The sequence below is a fragment of the Gadus chalcogrammus genome, chromosome 14 (assembly GCF_026213295.1).
Source record: "Gadus chalcogrammus isolate NIFS_2021 chromosome 14, NIFS_Gcha_1.0, whole genome shotgun sequence".
Classification (NCBI taxonomy): domain Eukaryota; kingdom Metazoa; phylum Chordata; class Actinopteri; order Gadiformes; family Gadidae; genus Gadus; species Gadus chalcogrammus.
Window position 1 is genome coordinate 3291365 of NC_079425.1, and position 21678 is coordinate 3313042.

The 21678-nt window shown below is 45.5% G+C and overlaps 2 protein-coding genes across 2 annotated transcripts; one reads left to right on the forward strand and one right to left on the reverse strand.

Moving 5' to 3' along the window:
* Positions 1 to 38: 38 nt before the first annotated feature.
* On the forward strand, positions 39 to 2937 carry csrp3 (cysteine and glycine-rich protein 3 (cardiac LIM protein)). The gene is made up of 6 exons (XM_056607531.1): positions 39 to 143; positions 496 to 608; positions 1040 to 1211; positions 1710 to 1848; positions 1973 to 2066; positions 2366 to 2937. Exons 2-6 carry the CDS (start codon positions 497 to 499, stop codon positions 2440 to 2442), a joined length of 594 nt encoding a protein of 197 aa, XP_056463506.1. The 5' UTR covers positions 39 to 143; position 496; the 3' UTR covers positions 2443 to 2937.
* Positions 2157 to 16582, reverse strand: zdhhc13 (zinc finger DHHC-type palmitoyltransferase 13). Its single transcript, XM_056607532.1, has 17 exons — positions 16473 to 16582; positions 15675 to 15883; positions 14281 to 14403; positions 13768 to 13845; positions 12119 to 12263; positions 11809 to 11873; positions 11011 to 11173; positions 9996 to 10121; positions 9039 to 9172; positions 8507 to 8607; positions 8012 to 8136; positions 7733 to 7795; positions 7069 to 7162; positions 6886 to 6969; positions 5891 to 6048; positions 5415 to 5509; positions 2157 to 4725 (listed from the first exon to the last, which is right to left on the reverse strand). The coding sequence occupies exons 1-17, from the start codon at positions 16494 to 16496 to the stop codon at positions 4587 to 4589; spliced, it is 1926 nt and encodes a 641-aa protein (XP_056463507.1). The 5' UTR covers positions 16497 to 16582; the 3' UTR covers positions 2157 to 4586.
* Positions 16583 to 21678: the final 5096 nt, after the last annotated feature.

Here is a 21678-nt window from a genome sequence, read left to right on the forward strand (position 1 = left end):
CTTTGAGGCGTCACCGGTTATTTTAGGAGGGGGGATTTGTCTGGACAGTAGAGATGCTTGGTGGGGGAACTGGTCAGTATTTAACCCAGCCCGTGGGAGTCCGTCCTGCCAGTATCAGAGGACGCTACACGACAGAACTCAAGGTGAGACTCTCCCTCATTTTATTAAAATGGTTACATACCAGTGTTTAGGTGTCATATCGCTAATATGTATTTATACGCAAGCAGTGATGATTGTAAGGCACTTTTTGTCTTTACATAACAAGATGTGCTGCTTTTGTCAATCAAAAAACAAGGATACATCTTCAGATCTATAGAAAACGATTAGTTGCCAAGTGAAACCTGTTAAACCTTGATCAATTCTTCACTTTGGATAAAAGAATGTCTGAAAGGACATTCTTTTGTCCTTTCGGACATTCTTTAGTTAACGCTACGCGTCGTCGTCCCACTCGAACCATCGTGTGTGGTTCTCTGAACCCGTCCCTCCCGTTCCCAGGATGCCAAACTGGGGTGGGGGAGCCAAGTGCTCTGCCTGTGAGAAGACTGCGTACCACGCAGAGGAGATCCAGTGCAACGGACGGAGCTTCCATAAGACCTGCTTCATCTGCAGTGAGTAGAGCCCTGACAGTAGCACACATGATGGAGCGATGAGGGCCACAGTGGGGCCAGTAGACCCAGGGGCCTTCATAGGAAGCTCAGGGGCAGCTGATGGGTAAAGGAGAGGCCACAGCCGAAGAAGGCGTCGTGGAAGAGCTCAAGCGACCGACACCATAATAGGCAACCTCACCAACGGTATTTTTTTGATCCACCCTTTCAGACTTATACCTGCTGATGAGTTGATGGTACCACAGGGAACTATGGGCATCCTGACTCAAAGGGCTCCCCTAAACACCAAACCCTCTTCTCATCTCCTTAAAATAGAAACACAAGGCACGGACTGCCATGACGACTGACAAAGAGTAGATGGCTGGGGTTGGAGATCGAGGTTATTATTATCTTTCATGCGTTAGTTTTGTTTACACTGTGTGAACTTCACACAGTGACCTGCAGGAAAGGACTGGACAGTACAACGGTCGCAGCACACGAGTCGGAGATCTACTGCAAGTCCTGCTACGGCAAGAAGTACGGGCCAAAAGGCTACGGCTATGGAGGGGGGGCCGGAGCGCTAAGTTCAGACCCCCCCAGGAAGGATCTGGATCTGGATCCTAAAGAGTAGGTGTTGGGGTTCTTTGCCTGACTAAATATTAATCCTGATTAGGCCTGCACGATTCGGTGAAAAATATGAATCACGATTTTTTTAGCTTAGAAATGATGTCATGATTCTCTGCCACGATTTTTTTCTCACGAAATGTATTTTCTTATTGCACACATGAACCAAAAAAAAAAAAAAAAAAAAAAATGGCCGCACCAACCAAAGCACGTTGCGGTTTCATATGGCCCTTTATAACGGATTAAAGTGCAGTATCAAAGACAGATTGATTTATTTTGTACATATAGCAGCACATTGTCTTTAATTGCTGGCCTTTTATAACTACTGAACCAACTCCACACACCTGTAAAATAAAATAAAAAATAAAAAAAAAGGAATTTAAAACTTAAATCCACACAGGGGCGAATCGAGATTGCGATTTTATAACAATTTATCGTGCAGGCCTAATCCTGATTCCTTCAAATATTACAAATACTGGATGATTTGTTGTGTCGTTTCAGTGGCGTCAAACAGAGACCACCAAACACAAGCACAAGCACAAACCCCAGCAAATTTGCGCAGAAGTTTGGCAGCTCCGACCAATGCCCTCGGTGTTCCAAGGCCGTGTTCGCAGCAGAGAAGATCATGGGAGCGGGGAAGGTGAGCAGAACACAGTCCTGCTTTTTACCCAGGCTGAGGCTACACTTTTCACACCGATACTCCCTGGGACGAGAGTTAATAGACGCCATTTTGAATCACGGTCGCTTATTCTTTGTCTGTGCAGCCTTGGCATAAAACCTGTTTCCGCTGTGCCTTGTGTGGGAAGAGTTTGGAGTCTACCACAGTGACCGATAAGGACGGAGAGCTCTACTGTAAAGGTGTGTGTGTGTGTGTGTGTGTGTGTGTGTGTGTGTGTGTGTGTGTGTGTGTGTGTGTGTGTGTGTGTGTGTGTGTGTGTGTGTGTGTGTGTGTGTGTGTGTGTGTGTGTGTGTGTGTGTGAGAATGCACGCACGCACACACGACAATTCAAGCATCAAACACACAAAGCACTTGTACAAAGTAGAAATTCAAGGGTTATATCGTTGCCTTTCAAACAAGTGTTATGACACAAAGATGTGATAATTGTTGAACATGGTTGATGAGTATTTTTTGTGTGTTGTTCTCATTGTCTCCGCAGTGTGCTACGCTAAACACTTTGGGCCCAAAGGATTCGGGTTGGGGAATGCCGCCATGATAGAGGAAAGACCCCTTTAAGAACATCAACATGCAGTGTTGTTTAGAGCAGTTCACTTTTGATTTCTTCTTTTTTTTTTAACATTTCATTCAATCATTTAATTGCTGCTTTCCAAAACAAAACAATTAAAGTTGCCTCATTATGTTGAAATGAATAACGAGTGTTTGTATTGTTTGCGGTTTTCCTTTGTGAATAATCTTGCGTTAGTAATTAGACTTAACAAGGCAAGTGAACTGAACACATACCCAGAGTTAATCTTTTCCAATTAAGTCTGGGCAGCCATCCAGAAAAGGATTGGAATGTTTCTATCATTTAATTAAGCCGTTACCTTCAACTACTCAATCAAGGCATTCAAATGACAACGCAACAAATAAAGATAGCAACCTATTTACTCTACAAAGCAACGAAGAACACATTCAAATTGTGTTTCCAATGTAGATTCTGGAATTATCTACTTTTTTATTACCACAGTTTTATTTGATGTAATGAATAAAACATTCTTTATGTTTTTTTAATCAGTCCTGGGTTTAAGAAATGTGTCTTCTATATTGGTTTGGTATGTTTCTCAGTGTATCTATCTCTGCTGATAGAGACTAACCCGAGATTTGAAATACATTATAGAAAAAATAAAACCGACAAATGTTGATACACGCACACAAAATATATCAAGGCCAAAAATGTTTAAGTAAGCGAAAAATAATGTGTTTTATTTTATGTACTTTATTTACTCTAAACTGTTAGTATAACGAAACCTTTACAATCCTTTGGTATATTCTGATGTAATATTTACATTTCAAATATAAATAATTGCGAAATGAGAAGCAAAAAGTGATTTATTAATTCCAGTGCAATGACCTGATGGTACACAAACGTTCATTGCATGGGGTCATGTTTGAGTTGGAACAGGGATAAAACTGCCAAAACCAAGTAACATCTCTGGAACATTTCCGTCATTTAACTTCTCCCATTCATAACGTTAAACTGCCAAGAGAGGGCGCTGTAGGGTAAAGTCCGTCTGAAAGACGCTGTAATGTAGAGTGAACTAATAACAAGACTCCAATGAGGACCTTTAAAACACAACTGTATATTTTAGGCGTGAAGCAATCTGATAATGTGAAAAATTGTCATTTTTCGATGTACTACTTTGCTTTGCAAGCGGATATTGTCAAACTAAAATCATGGAGCTCACTTCCATCCTTACCATTTTTAATTAGGCATACACAGTTATAGGAATAATGAATTATATAGATTCAGGCGTTGAGAACTCTAGACATACTTTGCGTGCATGGCGATGCGTTGCATACACAAACGCAATTATTGTAATTTTATAGGTCTTTGTTCCTACAATTTGAGAGACAAATTCTCGCTCCGAACAGACACCAGGGCTGACGTCAACACAACTCTCTTCGGCTGCGGGTCGTGCGAGCATTGGCCTGACTCCAGAGATTTCCATTTGCGTTTCTATTCCCAGTTCAAACGCACCTCGGCTGCGTTTGAACTGGGAATGGAAATGAAAATCAACTTGGCCAGGTCTGCCTCGGCACGGCAAGAATGGCCAATGGAAAAAGGAAAAATGTAGGGTGTCAAGGACACCGGTTTTGAGAGCAACAGACATTGAGTATCCTTTATAGAGCCGGTCAAATAGAAGATAAAAAAAGACCTCCAATCTTTTCACCGTAGTGGTCATTCAATAACAAACACATGCGTCTCTTACAAAAGTTTTGCAAATGTACATTTTAAAAGATCGATATTTCATAAACAACGATAGAAAAATAGGCTTACTTATTTTGTACATATATTTTATATAAAAAACAAAACAAATAGAAACTTCAAACATAAGCTAGGCCACTAAAGGCGGACCCTTCACTTCAAACGGAAAAACGGTTCCTGCCTCACCTCTAGCATAAGTCAAGTATAAGGCAACGGCATTCTGTAGAAAGAGCGACTGGAAAAGCGACTTGGAATAAAACGAGGGCTCCTACTTGTGCCTTCGCCCATGACAGTGGTTCCTCCCGACGGGAAAGACTCAAAAGCACGTATATCGTTTATATCACTGTATGTCCTTCTCTATACTGTATATAAATTAGCAGTGTGCTCCCGGTCTAGCTCCCACACTCCTGTCCCCCCCCTCCCCAGGAAAGGCTGGGACGTGTTGGGGGGCCTCTCAAACCGTATCGGGGGGCCCGAAGCGCGCCAGGTCGCGGCCGAACGGGCCCTGCTGGGTCCAGTCTGTGACGGGGGGCTTGAAGAGGCCGCAGCAGCGCAGCTGGAAGAAGGAGGCCAGGTTCCTCACGATGCCCATGCTGTGGAGGACGGGGAGCAGAGAGGTTAGGGACCATGGGAGGAACCTGGCTCAGGGCGTAGAGCGGCTTGGCTGGTAGCCCGAAGGTTGCGGGTTCGATCCCCGGCTCCTCCTAGCCGGGGATCGAGTGTCGAGGTGTCCCTGAGCGAGACGCCTCACCCTGACTGCTCCCGACGAGCTGGCTGTCGCCTTGTGTGGCTGACACCGCCGTCGGTGTGTGAATGTGAGCATGAACGGGTGAATGTTTGGCAGTATTGTAAAGCGCTTTTCTAACCAGTGGACCTGGTTAGAGAAGCGATGAGTAAATGCAGTCCATTTACTATTTAAACAGACTCTTAAAAGCAGGGGTTCTCAAAGTTTTGACAGCTGAGGGCCAATTTAGGAACCCAAAATTTGACTGAGGGACGCCAAAGGAAAAAAAGAATGGCGGAAAACGCCGTCAGCATCCCAGTGGTGAAAGAAAACATTGCACCGTGGACCTCTGGGAGAGAGGTCAAGTGAGGTCTAAATCACAAAACTGAGGTTCATCCTTTCAAAGTAATGTACAGTCGGATTAAAACAAACAAATGTAAAAGGATTTAATTCAAAGCTAGAGAGAGTCGAGATTTCTCTTTATATTATTATTCTTTTTTATTTACATGACAATGCTTAAAAGGGACCAGGAGGATCAGGTGGCGCGACGGAGCTTACTTGTAAGGGTTCTGTCTCATGGAGGACTTGGGGTGCTTTTTCTGGTGGTGCATCAGGTTGATTCTCTCTGCCGTGGTCAGGCCCAGGAACGCGATCTGGTGTAATACAAACACAAAAATAACAAATCAACGACAAAAGCTTCAACTCTCCTTTGGGTGCTGGCAAACAATGTGGGAAAACTGGTTGAAGTTCACAACAGTGGGAAGTACCCCATGGTCTCGCAAAGAAATAGTCTTAAGCACGCACGCACGCACGCGAGTCAGGCACGCACGCACGCACGCGAGTCACGCCCGCGCACACACACACACACACACACACACACACACACACACACGTTAATGGAGATTTCTTATGCCAACAGCTGAAGTACACCCTTGCCCAGCTGATAAGGTAAAGGGGTTGGGGGGGGCAGCTTTAGTAGCCACCATGGGGGATACGGGGAGCCCTGAAGGGGGCGGTACACCGGACACACAGACCTGGTGGAGCTGCAGCAGCAGGATGACGGAGGTCCAGGCCGTGTGGTAGAAGGCCATGCAGAAGACGATGAGCACCCAGGGGGAGCAGCTCACCAGGGCTGTCAGCACGCCCCACACGCCCTGCTCCTGGTAGTTCAGCGAGCAGTGCTTGGACCAGTCTGGAGACGCAAGACACAGAGACACACACACACAGTCAAAAGGAAGCACATCTGCACCAACAGGGTGGTTCCCCAACAAACCCAACCAGAAATTCAAGGCACAAATTCTTCGTTTTGGGAAGTTGGAGGAAATGAGGACACATAATATCCCACCTTGTTGGGGGGATGTTTTATATGTTATTTTCAAAATATTTCACACACACACCATAGATCGCCGAACATGCTCATACAATTTTGAACGCCAAATCTAACTATTTGCCAAGAACACGTATTGAAACGAAGCACAGCATAACCAGTACTAATTATACTGTTGACAGAAATGACTTCCCAGCCCTTCCCGCTAGACTTGCCTAGACTCCCACTAGGGCTTTGACTTTTGCCCAAAAATAATATTCGAAGTTTGTTTGTTTATTAATATTCGAATATATTCAAATATTTATTAATAATATTTTGACCATTAAATGCCTTCAGTAAGACCTGGATTGGGCTTTGCAAGATTTTTTTACCGCGTTGCTATGGTTACCGGTCTTGCGTGTTCCAACGGTTTATTAGGTTTCTAATAAACCGCTGTCTAATCAATACTTCATTCACTGCCTCTTCCGTGGTCATTACAATATTATGAATAGACTGCGTGGGGTTCTCCGACGTCTCTCCCTCTTGGCCTGCCCATAAAAGGTTTGAATATTAAGGGCTGCCTAATATTTGTTCAAATTTTGATTTATTTTTTGATATTCGAATTATATTAGAATAACGAAGTTCGGAGTCAAAGCCCTAACGCCCACCGGCTGGAAACCACTGGGCACACTGTGCACCACTGCAGAGGGGACGGACACTTACACGTGAGACAGCCGTAGAACACCCAGGCTCCCATCGCCACCATGGCCGCCACGAACAGGACGAAGAACCGGTGGTTCCGTGCACCTGGGGGGGGGGGGGGGCGGAGTGAGAGACGTTAGGACCCAGGGGCGTTCTAGACAGGCACTAGGGGGGACACCTGTGTGGAGAAGGGGGACCTCCCACCTATGCAGTTGTTGGTCCATATGGAGTGATGGTCCTGCTTGGCCACGCAAGCGTCACAGCTGAAGCAGTGGTTGGCTCTCATGGGCTTCTTAATCTGGAAGGAAGGGGAAATAAAAGGCAGACATTTTGTTTCGGGGTAGAAAAGTGCCATTTTAAAGTCTAAGGCTGCATCCGAATACTCATACTTGAGGCATTTTGTTGTACGTCACAAATATAGCGCGTCTGAATGCTCAGTACGCATTGTGTAGTAGGCAAAAAGTTTCCGAATGCGTACTACCGCCACAGTATACAAACGGTAGGTCACTACGCTATCCCACAATTCAGCCGGAGTGGTATCCGAAGAAGAAGAACGCAGCGGTGAAAAAAAAGAAGAAAAAAAATCGGTAAATTATCGCGGGTGACTTTAATTTTGCCGGCATCTGATGTGAAGCGCACAGAGGGGAAATACGGTGATCTCCAAACATCTGATGCCTTTTCGTTGGTGTTTGGAAGCATTCGGATGCGTTCTACGCATAGCTGTAGAAAGTGCTACATTAATGGTCAAGTAGTAGACACTGAACAGAAATAGTATACACTTAGTATTCGGATGCACCCTAAGAAATACACGTTTAAATGAAGTTATGAAAGAGTAAATGAGTTGTTGCGAAGGATTGTGAAGACTCACCATACAGGAGGTGCAGAAGATCCTTGGGTCCAGAAAACCGGCCTCAGCCAACATCAGCACATTCTGCCCGCGTGGAGAAACAAAATACATAACCCCGCAGATTTGTGGATGAAGATGAAGACGAAGAACAACAAAAACAACAAGACCAATAAAAACAATAAGAAAAAGAACAACAGGACAAAGAAGAACAACAAGAACAACAGGACAAAGAAGAACAAGAAAAACAGGACGAAGGAGAACAAGAGGAAGAACCAAAGCCTATCCTAACGGGGAGCCTACCATTTTCTTCTCCTCCTCGGTTGCGCGGACCACGCCCGGGTCTGTCCTGCAGGTGCGGAGGTAGAAGTACAGCAGGGAGGCCGTGTTCAGCGTGAAGAGGACCTGGACCGTGGCGCTGGCGCCATGTGACTCCAGGTCAAGGAGAAACCTCCACCAACAACGGCTTGACGTTTAAAAGGTTGAGGGTGCGTCGAGGTGTCCCTGAGCAAGGCACCTCGCCCTGACTGCTCCCGACGAGCTGGTTGTCGCCTTGCGTGGCTGACACCGCCGTCGGGGCACGAATGGGTGAATGGCGATATTGTAAAGTGCTTTGAGTGGCCACCGGTTAGAAAAGTATAAACGCAGTCCGTTTACCATTTACCATAAGCTCATCTTTAAAATAAACCTGTTTCGTTTAGCGAGTCGATTGCGAGCGTACAACAGTACATCTAATGTGTCTGGTGTCATGTGGCTTCGAGGGGGGGACTGAAGAAGTAGTCCGTGGTGGAAGGATATCTGGCAGGAACCACAGGAACCAGGTGACCAGGAACCAGAAGATGGAGGCGAGGAGGGCAGCAGGCGGTAAACCAGCCGAGAAGGCCGAGTTGGGCAGCTTCCTGAGCAGGCGCAAATAACACGAGGATTTGATGGAGAACGTTCCACTACCCGTGTTTCTGCATTTGGAGTGTGCAATGCACACATTTGCGCTATATAATAAATCTCGGCCTTTATTCTATTTTTATTATTGTGATCTATTGTTGCTACTACTTATTTTTACATGTTTGTACTTATTTGTATTCACTTTATCTTGTATTGTTGCTGCTATGTGGCTGTTGAGGGACCAAGTCTAAGCATTTTACCCTTCAGTACTTGTACAATAAGATTTATTCAAAGTAACTGATTCTGATTCTGAATGTAGTACATCGGAATTACACCAGAGGGAGCACTACATTAGGGCTGAATTAACAATGAACAATTTGGCCAAAATATGGCATAGGCAATAACGCTACGAGGTTAACGATATCGTGAAACACTGAGGTCCTCTCACCTGCACATGAGGTTGACTGCGCCAATGAGGCCCGCCAGCAGAGCTCCCTTCAGCAGCCACGAGTCCGTGTTCAGGTCGGCGATCGCCCCCACGCACCCGATCAGACCCACGCAGAACACCAACTGCATGAACGACTGGCAGGACAGGGACACAGGAACGTCAGCGTCCAAAACCTCGTCCTCTATTCCGATCTCATTTCGAGTTCGATGACAGCATGGCAGAATCCCAATTCAACATCAGCCATTTGGATGTCCCATTCTATTCCATTCAATTTGTATAGCCCTTAATCACTGGGACAGTCTCAAAGGGCTTTTCGGTACGTATATTTATGACACCCCCTGACCCTAGCCCCCTAGAGGGCAAGAAAAAAACTCCCTTAGCATGAAAAAAAACATAAATGCACAAATAAATATATTAGAGCTGTCAGTTAAACGCGTTATTAACGCAGTTAACGCAAACCAAATTTAACGGCGTTAATTTTTTTATCGCGCGATTAACGCAATTATTTTATTTAAAAAAAATAAATAAAATAAAAATAAATAAATTTTTCTTTGGCTCAAAACAAAGAAGCAGTAGCCTGGCTGCTATGTTCAAATGACATTTGTTCAAAGCAGTCGTTTAATGGCTCTTTTTTTTGGATCGTCCTGTTTTGATCAGTGTATATGCCAATGTTGTTATCAATAAAAAATCATTTGCCCAAGGCAAGCCGATGCACTTCACCATGTTGCTAAGAGAATTAAAATGAGAAGAATTATGGGACAAAAAAATCAAGGGATATATAGCATAGAAAATAATTTGTGATTAATCGCGATTAATCATAGTTAACTATGACATTAATGCGATTAATCACGATTAAATATTTTAATCGCTTGACAGCTCTAAAATATATATAATATTAATAAATATGCAGGGGCTGTGGTGGTGGTGGTGTGGCGATGAGGTCTGCCCCCGCCTCACCCTGTACTTGCTGAGCATGCGCACGCAGCGCGAGTTGGAGCGGATCCTCTCCTGCTTGACGTGGTCCAGCATCTGGACCAGCAGGGGGCTGTGGACCTGGCGGGCCAGGTCGATGGGCGTGTGGCCCTGGGGGAGGGCAGAGAGGGGACACGCGCACAGCGAGGGCACGGGGGTTCAGCACCGCAGCCCGGGTACATCACGGAGAACATGACACCAAACCCAAACCCAATCCCTCCTATTAGCCGACCAGTCCGCCTCTTTAACGGCCTCAGAGACCAAAAGCCCTTCACAGAGATCCATTTACACCCTTTGTCCTCTGTATTGACCCATAAACAGCAGCACGGTCGACTTTACTCGTTCTAAGTTTAATTCGTCAATGGTTTGGGTCAAACTCGTTTGACCCGTCGGGTCGAGGTTTGAGGCCCCTGCAGAACCCAGAAGTGATGTTCCCTAGTGCAGCTGTCGGTCCACAATAGTAGCTTTATAATCGACTAAAACTTATCTTCTCCTACCCAGTCCCTGGCAGTGATCTGAAAAGTACATACATGTACCGTCAAAAAACGTTTAGCATGCAAACATCACTTCCAGGAACTGCTGGGGAATAAACTACAGCGGGAAATATCTCTCTCTCTCTCTCTCTCTCTCTCTCTCTCTCTCTCTCTCTCTCTCTCTCTCTCTCTCTCTCTCTCTCTCTCTCTCTCTCTCTCCTCTCTCTCTCTCTCTCTCTCTCCTCTCTCTCTCTCTCTCTCTCTCTCTCTCTCTCTCTCTCTCTCTCTCTCTCTCTCTCTCTCTCTCTCTCTCTCTCTCTCGTTGATCATCCAACCACCTCATGTTTGTTTACCACTTGTACTTTTCCTGCTGTCAGGTTATTCCTTTGTTTTGTCCTCTATGATGAATGTGGAAAATGTTCATAAATAAAAAAGATATAAAAGATGTGTCTGAAGGGCGTGCGGGGACGGGGGGACGACGACGGGGGGACGGGGGGGGACAGCGGCGTTGATAGAGAGGGACTCACGTTGATGTTCTCGGCGTCCACGCTGGCGCCGGCCTCCAGCAGCACGTCGGCGGCGTCTACGTTCCCCGCCAGCACGGCACAGTGCAGCGCCGTGTTCCGGTTCACCTTGTCCACGCTGCTCAGGGACGCGTTGTTCTTGATCAGGAAGTTGGTGGGCTCCGGCCTGGGGGGGGATAGAGATAATAATTCCACTTTTGCACAAATCCTACATATTGTAAATACTGTGTATCTGTAGAGAATATCCCACATCTTACTTTTTATAGTACTTGGTATAATATCTGATATTTATAGATATTTTGTATTTAACGTTTTACACCTTAACCTCTTTATTGTTCACCTGCTTTGGCAATGTAAATTGTTTATTTCCCATGCCAATAAAGCTTTTTTAATTTGAATGGAAAATAGAGATAGAGAGAGAGGACGACAGAGAGATAGGCAAACACACACACACAGAGGCAAACACACAGACACAGACACAGACACAGACAGAGACAGAGACAGAGAGAGAGAGAGAGAGAGAGACTGTTTTTCATCAGATCGATAACATCAATTTGCACACACATGCCTTCCCATCGATTAAGTCGGAAAACTTTGAGATGCCAGAAGGAAATGACTGGCATAAAATACATTTACATTTAGCAGACGCTTTTATCCAAAGCCACTTCCAATAAGGGCATTTGTCAGAAGAAGAGAAACAACCAGACATGTCGGTCGGTACAGGAAGGACGTGCATAGAGCCAAGTGCTGAGCACCAGAGCACGAGCGTGTTCAAAAGAAGTGCAGGGGTGGGGGGTTTACCCGATGATCTTCTGGGCTGCCAACATCAGGGGCGTTTGTCCGTTGCAGTCGGGACTGTCGACTTCCTGAAATACAAAAAAACAAGCAGAGCATGAGAAAGCGGCTCCACAACAAATACACAGAGTCGGCATCAGAGAGTGAATATTTATGATAAAAGCGTTTGAGAGAGCTTTTACATTTACATTTAGGGCATTTAGCAGAAACAACGTATCACTGTCGGTACAGTAAGGATATTCATAGAAACAAGAAGCACCAACAGTTGCAAGGTTAACCCATTCCCGAGCGTAACAGAGAGACGTGGTGGACAGACCTGCCCCTTGGCCATGAGATAGGCTGCGACGGCCAGGTGCTGGTAGAGGATGGCCAGGTGCAGGCTGCGGTAGCCCTCTCCGTCGGCGATGGAAGGATCCGCACCGTGCCTCAGCAGCTCGATCACCATGGGGAGGTGGCCCTGCCTGGAGACAAGCGCCGCTGGTTAGGAGACCGAACTTTAAAGGAGAACTCCGGTGTCAAATGGATCTGGGATATGTTTAGTGTGATAACGAGTTGGAATGTGAAATCTTAAGTTGGCTTTTTTGGGCCGATTCTACCAAAACGCTAACGATTCTAACACATGCCCCCATCGTTCCAAGTTTATAGCGTTTTGGTAGAATCGGCTAAAAACAGCCAACTTAAGAATGCGTCTACATGCGCTTTTTTTTTGCTCCCAAACAAACATTCCAACTCGTAATCATATTAAATATATCCCAGATCCATTTTACACCGGATTTCTCCTTTAAAAACACACAGATTTCCTATCAGCCGACCAGTCTACCTGAGGTGCACCAGTCCGCCTCTTTAACGGGCTCAGAGACCAAAGGCCCTTCACAGAGATCCTTTTACAACCTTTGTCCTCTGTATTAACCCATAAACAGCAGCACGTCGACTTTACTCGTTCTATGTTTAATTCGTCAACGGTTTAGGTCAAACTCGTTCGACCTGTCGGGTCGACGTTTGAGGCCCCTGCAGAACCCATATGTGATGTTCCCTATTGCACCTGTCGGTCCACAATAGTAGCTTTATAATCTACTAATACTTATCTTCTCCCTGGCAGTGATCTGATATTAGGTACATGGACTGTCAAAAACCGTTGCATGTAATGCAAATATCACATCCAGGTTCTTCTGGGGAATAAACTACAGCGGGAAATATATATATATATATATATATGTATATATATATATATATATATATATATATATATATATATATATATATATATATATATAGATGGGGCTATAATAGGGCTTGGCAAAGAGTAAAAGTTTTAATCGCGATTAATCGCATAGTATTGGTGAGTTAACTCGCGATTAATCACACTTTTAAAATTATATTATTAAATAGAATGACACATTATCATTCACACCAAATTTACTTAACAAGCAAGAAATAGACCAAGGGACCTTGAGGGACTTTTATTGACTCACTCAGTGTTGGTTGAAGGTAAAACTTATGGAACACAGTAAGAGATTTAGGAATTGTAAACAGACTGTCACTTACTGCAATTGTAATCAGGCACTCATTGAATGTATTGAATGTAAAGTAAGTAAGTGGAACTAAAAACAACAATAATTTCTGATATGAATGTTGACATTCCTTGGGAAAAACCTTTCAAAATCAAAGTAATAAAAAGAAAGAAAAGAGAACGTGTGTTAATGCGTCCAATTTGTATTAATCGCTTTAAAATAAGATTGCGTTGTAACGCAACGTGTAATTAACGTGTTAGCTTGCTAAGGCCTAATATATATATATATATATATATATATATATATATATATATATATATATATATATATATACATATAATAACGTTTTGCATGTGTATTTTGTGTGCCGTCAAGATTACTGCAACACCAAACAAAAGGGAGCAAACACAACCTATTACCCACGAGCCACTCGCCGTATCCTGTTAATATTCACCTGATGGCCCACTGGAGAGGGGTAGAGCTCAGGTCCCCACCCAGCTGGTCCACGATGGCACCCTTAGACATGTAGTACCTGCCACAAAAAGAGAAGGATACAGAAGATGAATGGGTCACCGTCCACGGTATGACCTTTTCCAACCGTTATTATGGAGGTTTCCTCTGCCTTCGGTGCGCAGGTGTATTCTAGCGGTCCCTAGGTGGTGGTCATTTGTTCTGTGGTGCATCAGTGTTGGTGAGGCGAAAGGTCAGCGCTTTATTGTATTTCTGTAGTTATCGTTTTGCATTTAAATGATGCTGCAGACTTGTAGATTAACCTTTTAGTCTAGACTGTAACGGAAGTTAACATTTGAATCAACTGTATTATTAACAATAACTAAGTAGTGTGAGACTGAGGTCTAAACGACATGAACGTTGAAGCAATTTTAGAATGACATTACATCCACGTTGATGAGAAGTGCAGCATTTACTATAAGAGTATATTAATCACTCATATTTCCCCTTATCTTACTTGACCAGGTCTGAGCGGTTATTGATGGCAGCCCAGTGCAGGAGGGTGACGTTCTCCTTATCCGGCTGTCTGACGTCATATCCTGCCTCCACCAGCTCCTTACAGCGATCCAACACGCCAAACCTAGAACAAACACAGGCCATGAGCTGCCACGCCTTGGGCCTGTTTCAAGTAGCAGGTGGAAAGCACTTCAATCGATCACCGATTGATAGAACCTGAAAGATGCGTGCATACATGAGAGGATTCAAAAGCCATCATCAATCGCACCCTGAAAGCGGGATCGCTCAGGGAGCTCCCAAGCCGTCGTTAATATTTCAGTGATTCGATTGGTTGAAGCCTCAGACCTGATCTCTCATTTGCATAAGGTCACAACTGAAAGGCTGTCTCTGTGAAACTAGTGGAGGCCTATTTAGCGTTCGCCCGACTGTTCATTTTTAACTTGATGAGAATAACAAAAAGTGTGTCATAGTAGTACAAAGATTATTATTATTTATTTATTTTAGAAGACAAGTGACACTCTAATATACTATACAGCTTACTGTGGTGAAATACGTTGAACATGCGTCAATTTGCTCCATCCATTCCACTTTGTCTCTCCTAGGTATTGTGGGTGCATGGTTTTGTTTAGGAGGGATATGTATGCATACATGTGTTGTGTTGTGTTGTGTTTGTATACTGGCTGCTGGAACACCTACATTTCTCTGCTGAGATGAATAAAGTATATCTTATCTTACCTTATCTTATCTTAAAACAGTGCTTATTCAGTGTATTGGTCTTTTTCGGTTGATCCTCTTTTTCGGTTGAAAAACTAAAAAGCACTCACCGCTGAGAGTTTAGTGAACCAATTCTCATTCAACCTCAAAATGCATCAAATACAATACACTTGTCCTACTATTGTAGTTCTTGTTCTTGTCGAACAAGAACCTCTTTATAGGGGAAATATACCTGACATTTGTAAATACATGTAGTTTCTTCTAGTTTTAGAACAATGGCGACCTTTGACCTGCTGCACCCTCACACAGATTACTCAGTAGATGAGGCTCACTCTTCAGTTAGCTGTGGTATGCAGCACTATACTCACAGTAACCTGTTAAAGCACACAGTCAGCTAAGAGTGAGCCTTTCATAGTATTCTTGGGCTTCATTCACAAAGACACAGAAACAACACAGGTGTTCTGCAGGCAGAAACTACCACTGACATCTTCAGTCGAAATAGGAGGGGGATATAGTTTAATCTCTTCATACTGTAAGGCCAGTTTGACATTAAACAGGTGCCGTCTGACTGTAAATAATACACTATACCTTACGAGGTTCAATCTGTACACAATAATCTATACTTTACCAGGTTCAGCCCTACTGTATCTACATTATGAAGTGAACAGGGTCTGGTCTTACTGTGTGGCCTTGACGATATCCCAGTTGCTGCTCTCGTCCATGTGTGACCGGGGAGCAGTGTTGATCATGGTCGGGTCAGAGCTTTTGCCAAACTGTCCAGGGAAATTCATGCCGGGAAACGGTGGGCCATACCCGGGCATCCTGGGCCCGTGACTGTGTGAGTGACCCCGTCCGTGACTATGTCCACACTCACCACCGTGGTTGTGACCCTGGAAGAAATAAAGAGCACTAATTCATTAATATGTGACACTAAACAGTAAATCGTTTCTGAATATAAGCATGTTTACTAGGTATTGCAAAACACTGTAATGCAATTTATATTGTGCCTATTCAATGGCAGGCTATCTAATATGTACCTAATATCAGATCACTGCCAGGGACTGGTTAGGAGAAGATAATTTTTAGTAGATTATAAAGCTATGTGAACTACTGTGGACAGACAGATGCATGAGGGAAAATCACTTCCGGGGTTCTGATCTGGTTGATGACAGGTTGAACGAGTATGACCCAAACCGTAGAAGAATTAAACATAAAACGAACCAAGTCGACCCTGTTGCTGTTTATGGGTCATTTCAGAAAAACAAAAGGGTGTAAAAGTATGCATACGAGGTGTCTTGAGTCTCTGAGCCTGTTGAAGATGCTGACTGGCGCGTCTCAGGTGCACAGGTCGGCTAGCGTCTGAGCTAGCTGCTAGCTCACAGTGTGCTAAACAGAGACACGCAGACACGCAGTATCCACCTTATCACTGCAAAACCACGTATTTAGTCAATACAACATAACGACTCGATGATAACTCACATTTTTATCTTCGTTCCAGTCCATAATGTGGAGAAGAGGAGTTCCTTCTCAGCATCAGCGCGGACTTACTTCCCTGGTCTTTCACAATAAAAGTTCGGCGCCACATAATGCACATTCTCGGGAACTGTTGAAAAACACAAGGACCGTACACAGTATAGTAGATGGACATGAATATATAAATATCAGACAGAATTTGTCTACTTATTGGTGTATTTCCTGGGTTTTATTTTAATACTAGAATATGTTTTTTTATTGATTTTTTAGCGAAGTCAACGTAGACATACCTGCAACATCAGTGCGCATTGTGCACGTCCCTGATGTGTCAGCCTATTGAGGAGCCTTCAGTTTCACTTTCTCTTTCCTGCATTTTGTTACCTGAATGGGCTGTCTCTCATGACCCCTGGGGGGTTGCAGTACAGGTGATTGGTCGACTGGACAGAGCAAAGCATTTTTCCATTCCCGAAATCCAGAATCAATCTCATATATGGTCCCTGGGGTAGGAGAGGTATCAGATATTAAAGGAACATACACTACACCTGTTCTCAGCCAAAAGGCAGATCTGTATGTAAGACAATTTGGGGTGACTGATAATGCATCATAATCATGACAAAAACAGAACTTAACGTTTAAGCTCTTCCTAGAACTTGACATTCAAGTTCTATGTATTGTTTTAATTGATATTTGATTTTTTGTAACCCACTGTTCTTATCATGCCTCCAGATGGGTTGGTTTGAGGGGTCTCATACAGCTTTGGTCGTGGACCACATTGAGCTGACTGGAAGCTTGCAGTTCCAAGCGACCATCAGCAGAGGGCGCCACCATTCAGTGGACGATAAGAGACAGGATATCTTGAAGAAAGCGGAATTCAGGCCAACAAAAGCGTTTCAAATGAGCACTGATACATTGCACAAATTCACTTGTTCGTCATCGCATGGAGAACACAGGTTTCCTTTGCGACAATATGTAATTTACATTGTAATGAGGCATCTGTTTTTTCTTTTTTTTTTATATGATATAAAACTAAATATGATGCTTCCTCCATGAGCAGTCCTCACTATTCACGGATGACAATACTTGTGCACATGCTGGCATTGTGTTGCATCATTTAGGGTGACAGTTTAGCTGCAAATGTTACGTCATATTTATTTTTGCAACAGATAGGACTTCAATTAGGCTACCATGTCAGAACTGGAAACATTGTGCAATACTTTTTATGCATCGTTTATTTTATTCATGAGGCTGATCATTTATGCACACGATGTGATTTTAACAGAAATAAATAGTACATATTTTAAATCTGAATATAGTTACCAGCCTTGGAACCAGAATAATCTGTGAGATCATGTTGGCCTTGCAATGTCAGACTATAGATAGAACAACACTTGAAAATTAAAATTAAATGTGGGGAGTTCCCATACCTGTTTATTCAAAAAAAGTAATTCAAGAATGATTTCAATGTGGTAAGCCTTATAATGCTTTATTTGTTTAATATCTCCAGCTTTGGTACTTGTGAAACGTGTGTGTGTGTGTGTGTGTGTGTGTGTGTGTGTGTGTGTGTGTGTGTGTGTGTGTGTGTGTGTGTGTGTGTGTGTGTGTGTGTGTGTGTGTGTGTGTGTGTGTGTGTGTGTGTGTGTGTGTCTGAACAGTAGAGCGGCCCGCCAAGAAGAAACCATATGGACAATTGGTCAAGGAACGACACAATACCAAGCTTTAATGAGTCACCCAGGCCTGCGCCGAAAGAAAAGAAAGACACTATAAAGGAGCACTTTAGGTTAGCCCAACGAAATACCCACATTGTACTCATTCATGTGGACTAAGTGAATCAGGAAGTGGAGCCGTCCAGTGAAAACATGAAAAGTGCTTGTGTGTTTCACCTCCGAGCAGGCCCGTGCTGCCGTATGAATGGACTTCACACAACCACTTCCAATCCCTTTATTTAACCCCCGACAAAAGCTGCTCCGGAATGTTCTATTATTACATGATATATATAACCCAGACGTGTCGGAATAGGGGGGGAGGAGTGGGTTAACTCACCTTCAGATCCTAAATCCCATTATCCGCCCTCGTACGAGGGGAGTGTTCTGATAATGAGGAATATTGCGGGCACACTAAATGGCTGCCTGGCGCTCTTCGTGGCACACTTTACACAGGATCTCCGGAGATGCTCGCTAAGATATGAAAGTGAGAAGGGGCGCAGCTGATAGAAGTTCATTATAGTAATAAAGTGCGTGTCGCCCCCGGGGCCTACTGTCGCCGCTCTGCCTGTTGTGATTTCAAGATGCAAAAAATCAAATGAGGAGGAGGAGGGACTTGATTTGTCTTCGCGGGCAGCGCAGTGTGTGTTTGCCGGGTGCCTCGGCGCATGCAGGAGGGTGTGAGGTCTAATCACTGTAATGGGTGTCGAGGGGGAGCACAGCCTCACCTGCCTGGGATCCGTAGGAAGGAGAATGCATGGCTGAGCTGCAGTGCTGAGGCCTGTGTTCCAAGTGGGTGTGGTTCCTGGTGTTTCTTTCATATTAAACCCCCAGAAAGATTTTCTGCTTTATGCTTAGGATGCTGCTTCAAATCTGTCCACAATTTGAAGTTTAATGCAGAAAGGTTATATTTACAAAAGTTATATATTATTTGATATGGAGGATACAGATAAAGGCATGTTGTTCCAGAGACTTCAAAGAAGACAGCGGAAGAGCAAGACTCTCTGTTGTTATTATAATCCCCCCAAACCCCTCCCTCTGTCTCCATGTCTCCGGAGAATCAATGGCAGGGTCACAGTCTGCACTTGAACCAGGACACCAATGGGAGGCGGGTTCAGCGGCGGCTGGCCTTGAAGCACACCAGCCAGGCGAGAGCGAGGGTCAGAGACCCAAGCCCCTTCTGACCTCTCAAGCACTGGATCTGGGGTGTGGGGGGGTGGGGGGGGTGGGGGGGAGGCTGCTTGGGTAATTTAACAACATGTGAGCTCTTGCTCACACAGACAAACACACACACACACGCACACACACGCAGGCACGCACTTCATTGTCAGCATGCACGTAGGCGCGCACACAAAACACACACACACACACACACACACACAAACTCATACACATACACTCTACTGGTAATAACACAAATGCAGACAAGAAAGCAAGTAAATCAATCAATTGACGATATTGATCCAATATCTAACTCATGATATTCTCAAAGAACAATAAATAAATCTCGATGAATAAATCTTCCAAGGTTTCAAACGACTCCGTGGAGCGCGGCTGTGTGCTGGGCTGTCGTCGTGAGGGGCCGTGCGGTGTGTGTGGTTGGGGGGGTCGTGCAGTGTGGTGGGGGGGGGGGGGGGGGGTTGGCTGTCTGCTCCCGCAGCCTGCCAATGCACCAGTCTTCCCTATCTCTGAGGAGCAGTGCCAGCAGCAGCGGCTCTGGGGGAGGGGGGCAAGGGAGTGGGCGAGGGTCTGTGTGTGTGTGTGGTGTGTGTGTGTGTGTGTGTGTGTGTGTGGGGGGGGGGGAGGTTGTGGAGATGGACACCAACACAAAAAGGGCAGCAGGGTGATAATCCCGCCTAATGCCCCCTGTCTGCGGACGCGTCCCGCCCGCCCGCCACGCAGATGGAGGGCACTCATGCAAAAGGTTGCTTTGGTTGATCCAGAGCACCCACCCGAGGGAGGGGGGAGAGTGGGGAGGGAGGGGGAGGGAGGGGGGGAGGGGAAGGAGGGGAGGGAGGGGAGGAGGGAGGGGAGGAGGGAGTGAAGGGGAGGGGAGGAGGTGGCCGCCCTCTCCCGGCCTGCCTGTCTCGATCGCCCACCGCGGCCCCGAACCACTGGTGTGTGAGTGGCAAGCGGGGGCCACGGAGCAGGAGGCTATACGGCTGAATCAGCAGGGCTCGCCCGCTGGGCCGTCCCACACTCATGCATTATATAACAGCGGCAGCCTCTGTGGGGCGTGCAAGAGGGAGAGAGGGAGAGAGAGAGAGAGAGAGAGAGAGAGAGAGAGAGAGAGAGAGAGAGAGAGACAGAGACAGAGACAGAGAGAGAGAGAGAGAGAGAGAGAGAGAGAGAGAGAGAGACAGAGAGAGAGAGAGAGAGAGGGAGAGAGAGAGAGAGAGAGAGAGAGAGAGAGACAGGGAACTCCGGACAGGGTTTGGTGCTTGTATTCCTGTTGTTTGGTCGTGAGGACTCTCACTCACCTTAATCACAAACACCCTGCCTTTCCCTCCACCCTACCCCTCCCTCATCCCCGTCTACCCCACCTTTTCCCTCCATCCCTTCAAACCGGCCGCCAAACCTCCGCCCCAACGCGAACCCCGACAAATGAAGCGTGTTTCGGTCGCACCCCCCCCCCCGGCGTCCCCTGAGCAGTGAAGCCCCCTGACGCCGTCCACTGAGGGGTAAGCCCCCCCCCCTCCATCGAAAGTGTTTATGGTGGACGGCGAACCCCCAGACGAAACCTCCCTTTTCAACACGCGACACCGACTGCATCAGAGCCTTACGAAGGGACAGAACCAAACACAAGCCGTGTCTGTTTGCCGCGATTCCGGAGGATGCTGGAGTTGCACGCGGCACATGTGTTCTTTCCCTCAAAGTAGCCCTGCAGCGATGCCTAATCCGCCGCTCAGGAGGTTCAAATGACTCCAACGAGATGAACCGACGCTTTAGCCCAGGGATGGCTCTCAGGGGTCGGTAATCGCGGTGAATGGATGGTGTTCAAGCTGTGATTTGTTTATCTACTGACACCGTGTCTGCGGAGGACCACCTGCTCCCCCCCTGATAAACACCGCCACAGAGCCGAGCCACCGTCCAGACAAACTCAAACCTGGCCCCCGTTTCTTAAATGATGCATCAGACGATAAGACCACTCAGGGCTGGCTGGCTAAGAAGTTTGTTTGTTTGTTGGCTTCTTGACTGTACATACAAGCATACAACAACTCCCATGTTTTTAGGCACATACACACACACACACACACACACACACACACACACACACACACACACACACACACACACACACACACACACACACACACACACAAACACACACACACACACACACACACACACACACACACACACACACACACACACACACACACGCACACACACACACACAAATGCTCCCAGAGGGCAACAATAAACCTGACAAACACTTTTCCCTCAATCTCAAGATAAAAATAAGAAATGAGTGACCTTGTCACAGTGGCTTGATGTCAGGGGAGATATAT

Bases quoted from the DNA above. Each gene is read 5' to 3' on its own strand.
- csrp3 (XM_056607531.1), top strand. From the start codon at position 497: ATGCCAAACTGGGGTGGGGGAGCCAAGTGCTCTGCCTGTGAGAAGACT. The intron at 609-1,039 runs GTGAGTAGAGCC...AACTTCACACAG, and splicing joins TAAGACCTGCTTCATCTGCA to TGACCTGCAGGAAAGGACTG. The intron at 1,849-1,972 runs GTGAGCAGAACA...TTGTCTGTGCAG, and splicing joins AGATCATGGGAGCGGGGAAG to CCTTGGCATAAAACCTGTTT.
- zdhhc13 (XM_056607532.1), bottom strand. From the start codon at position 16,496: ATGGACTGGAACGAAGATAAAAAT. The intron at 15,884-16,472 runs GTGAGTTATCAT...TATTTCTTCCAG, and splicing joins ACTGGAACGAAGATAAAAAT to GGTCACAACCACGGTGGTGA. The intron at 10,122-11,010 runs GTGAGTCCCTCT...GCCCTCCCCCAG, and splicing joins TGGACGCCGAGAACATCAAC to GGCCACACGCCCATCGACCT.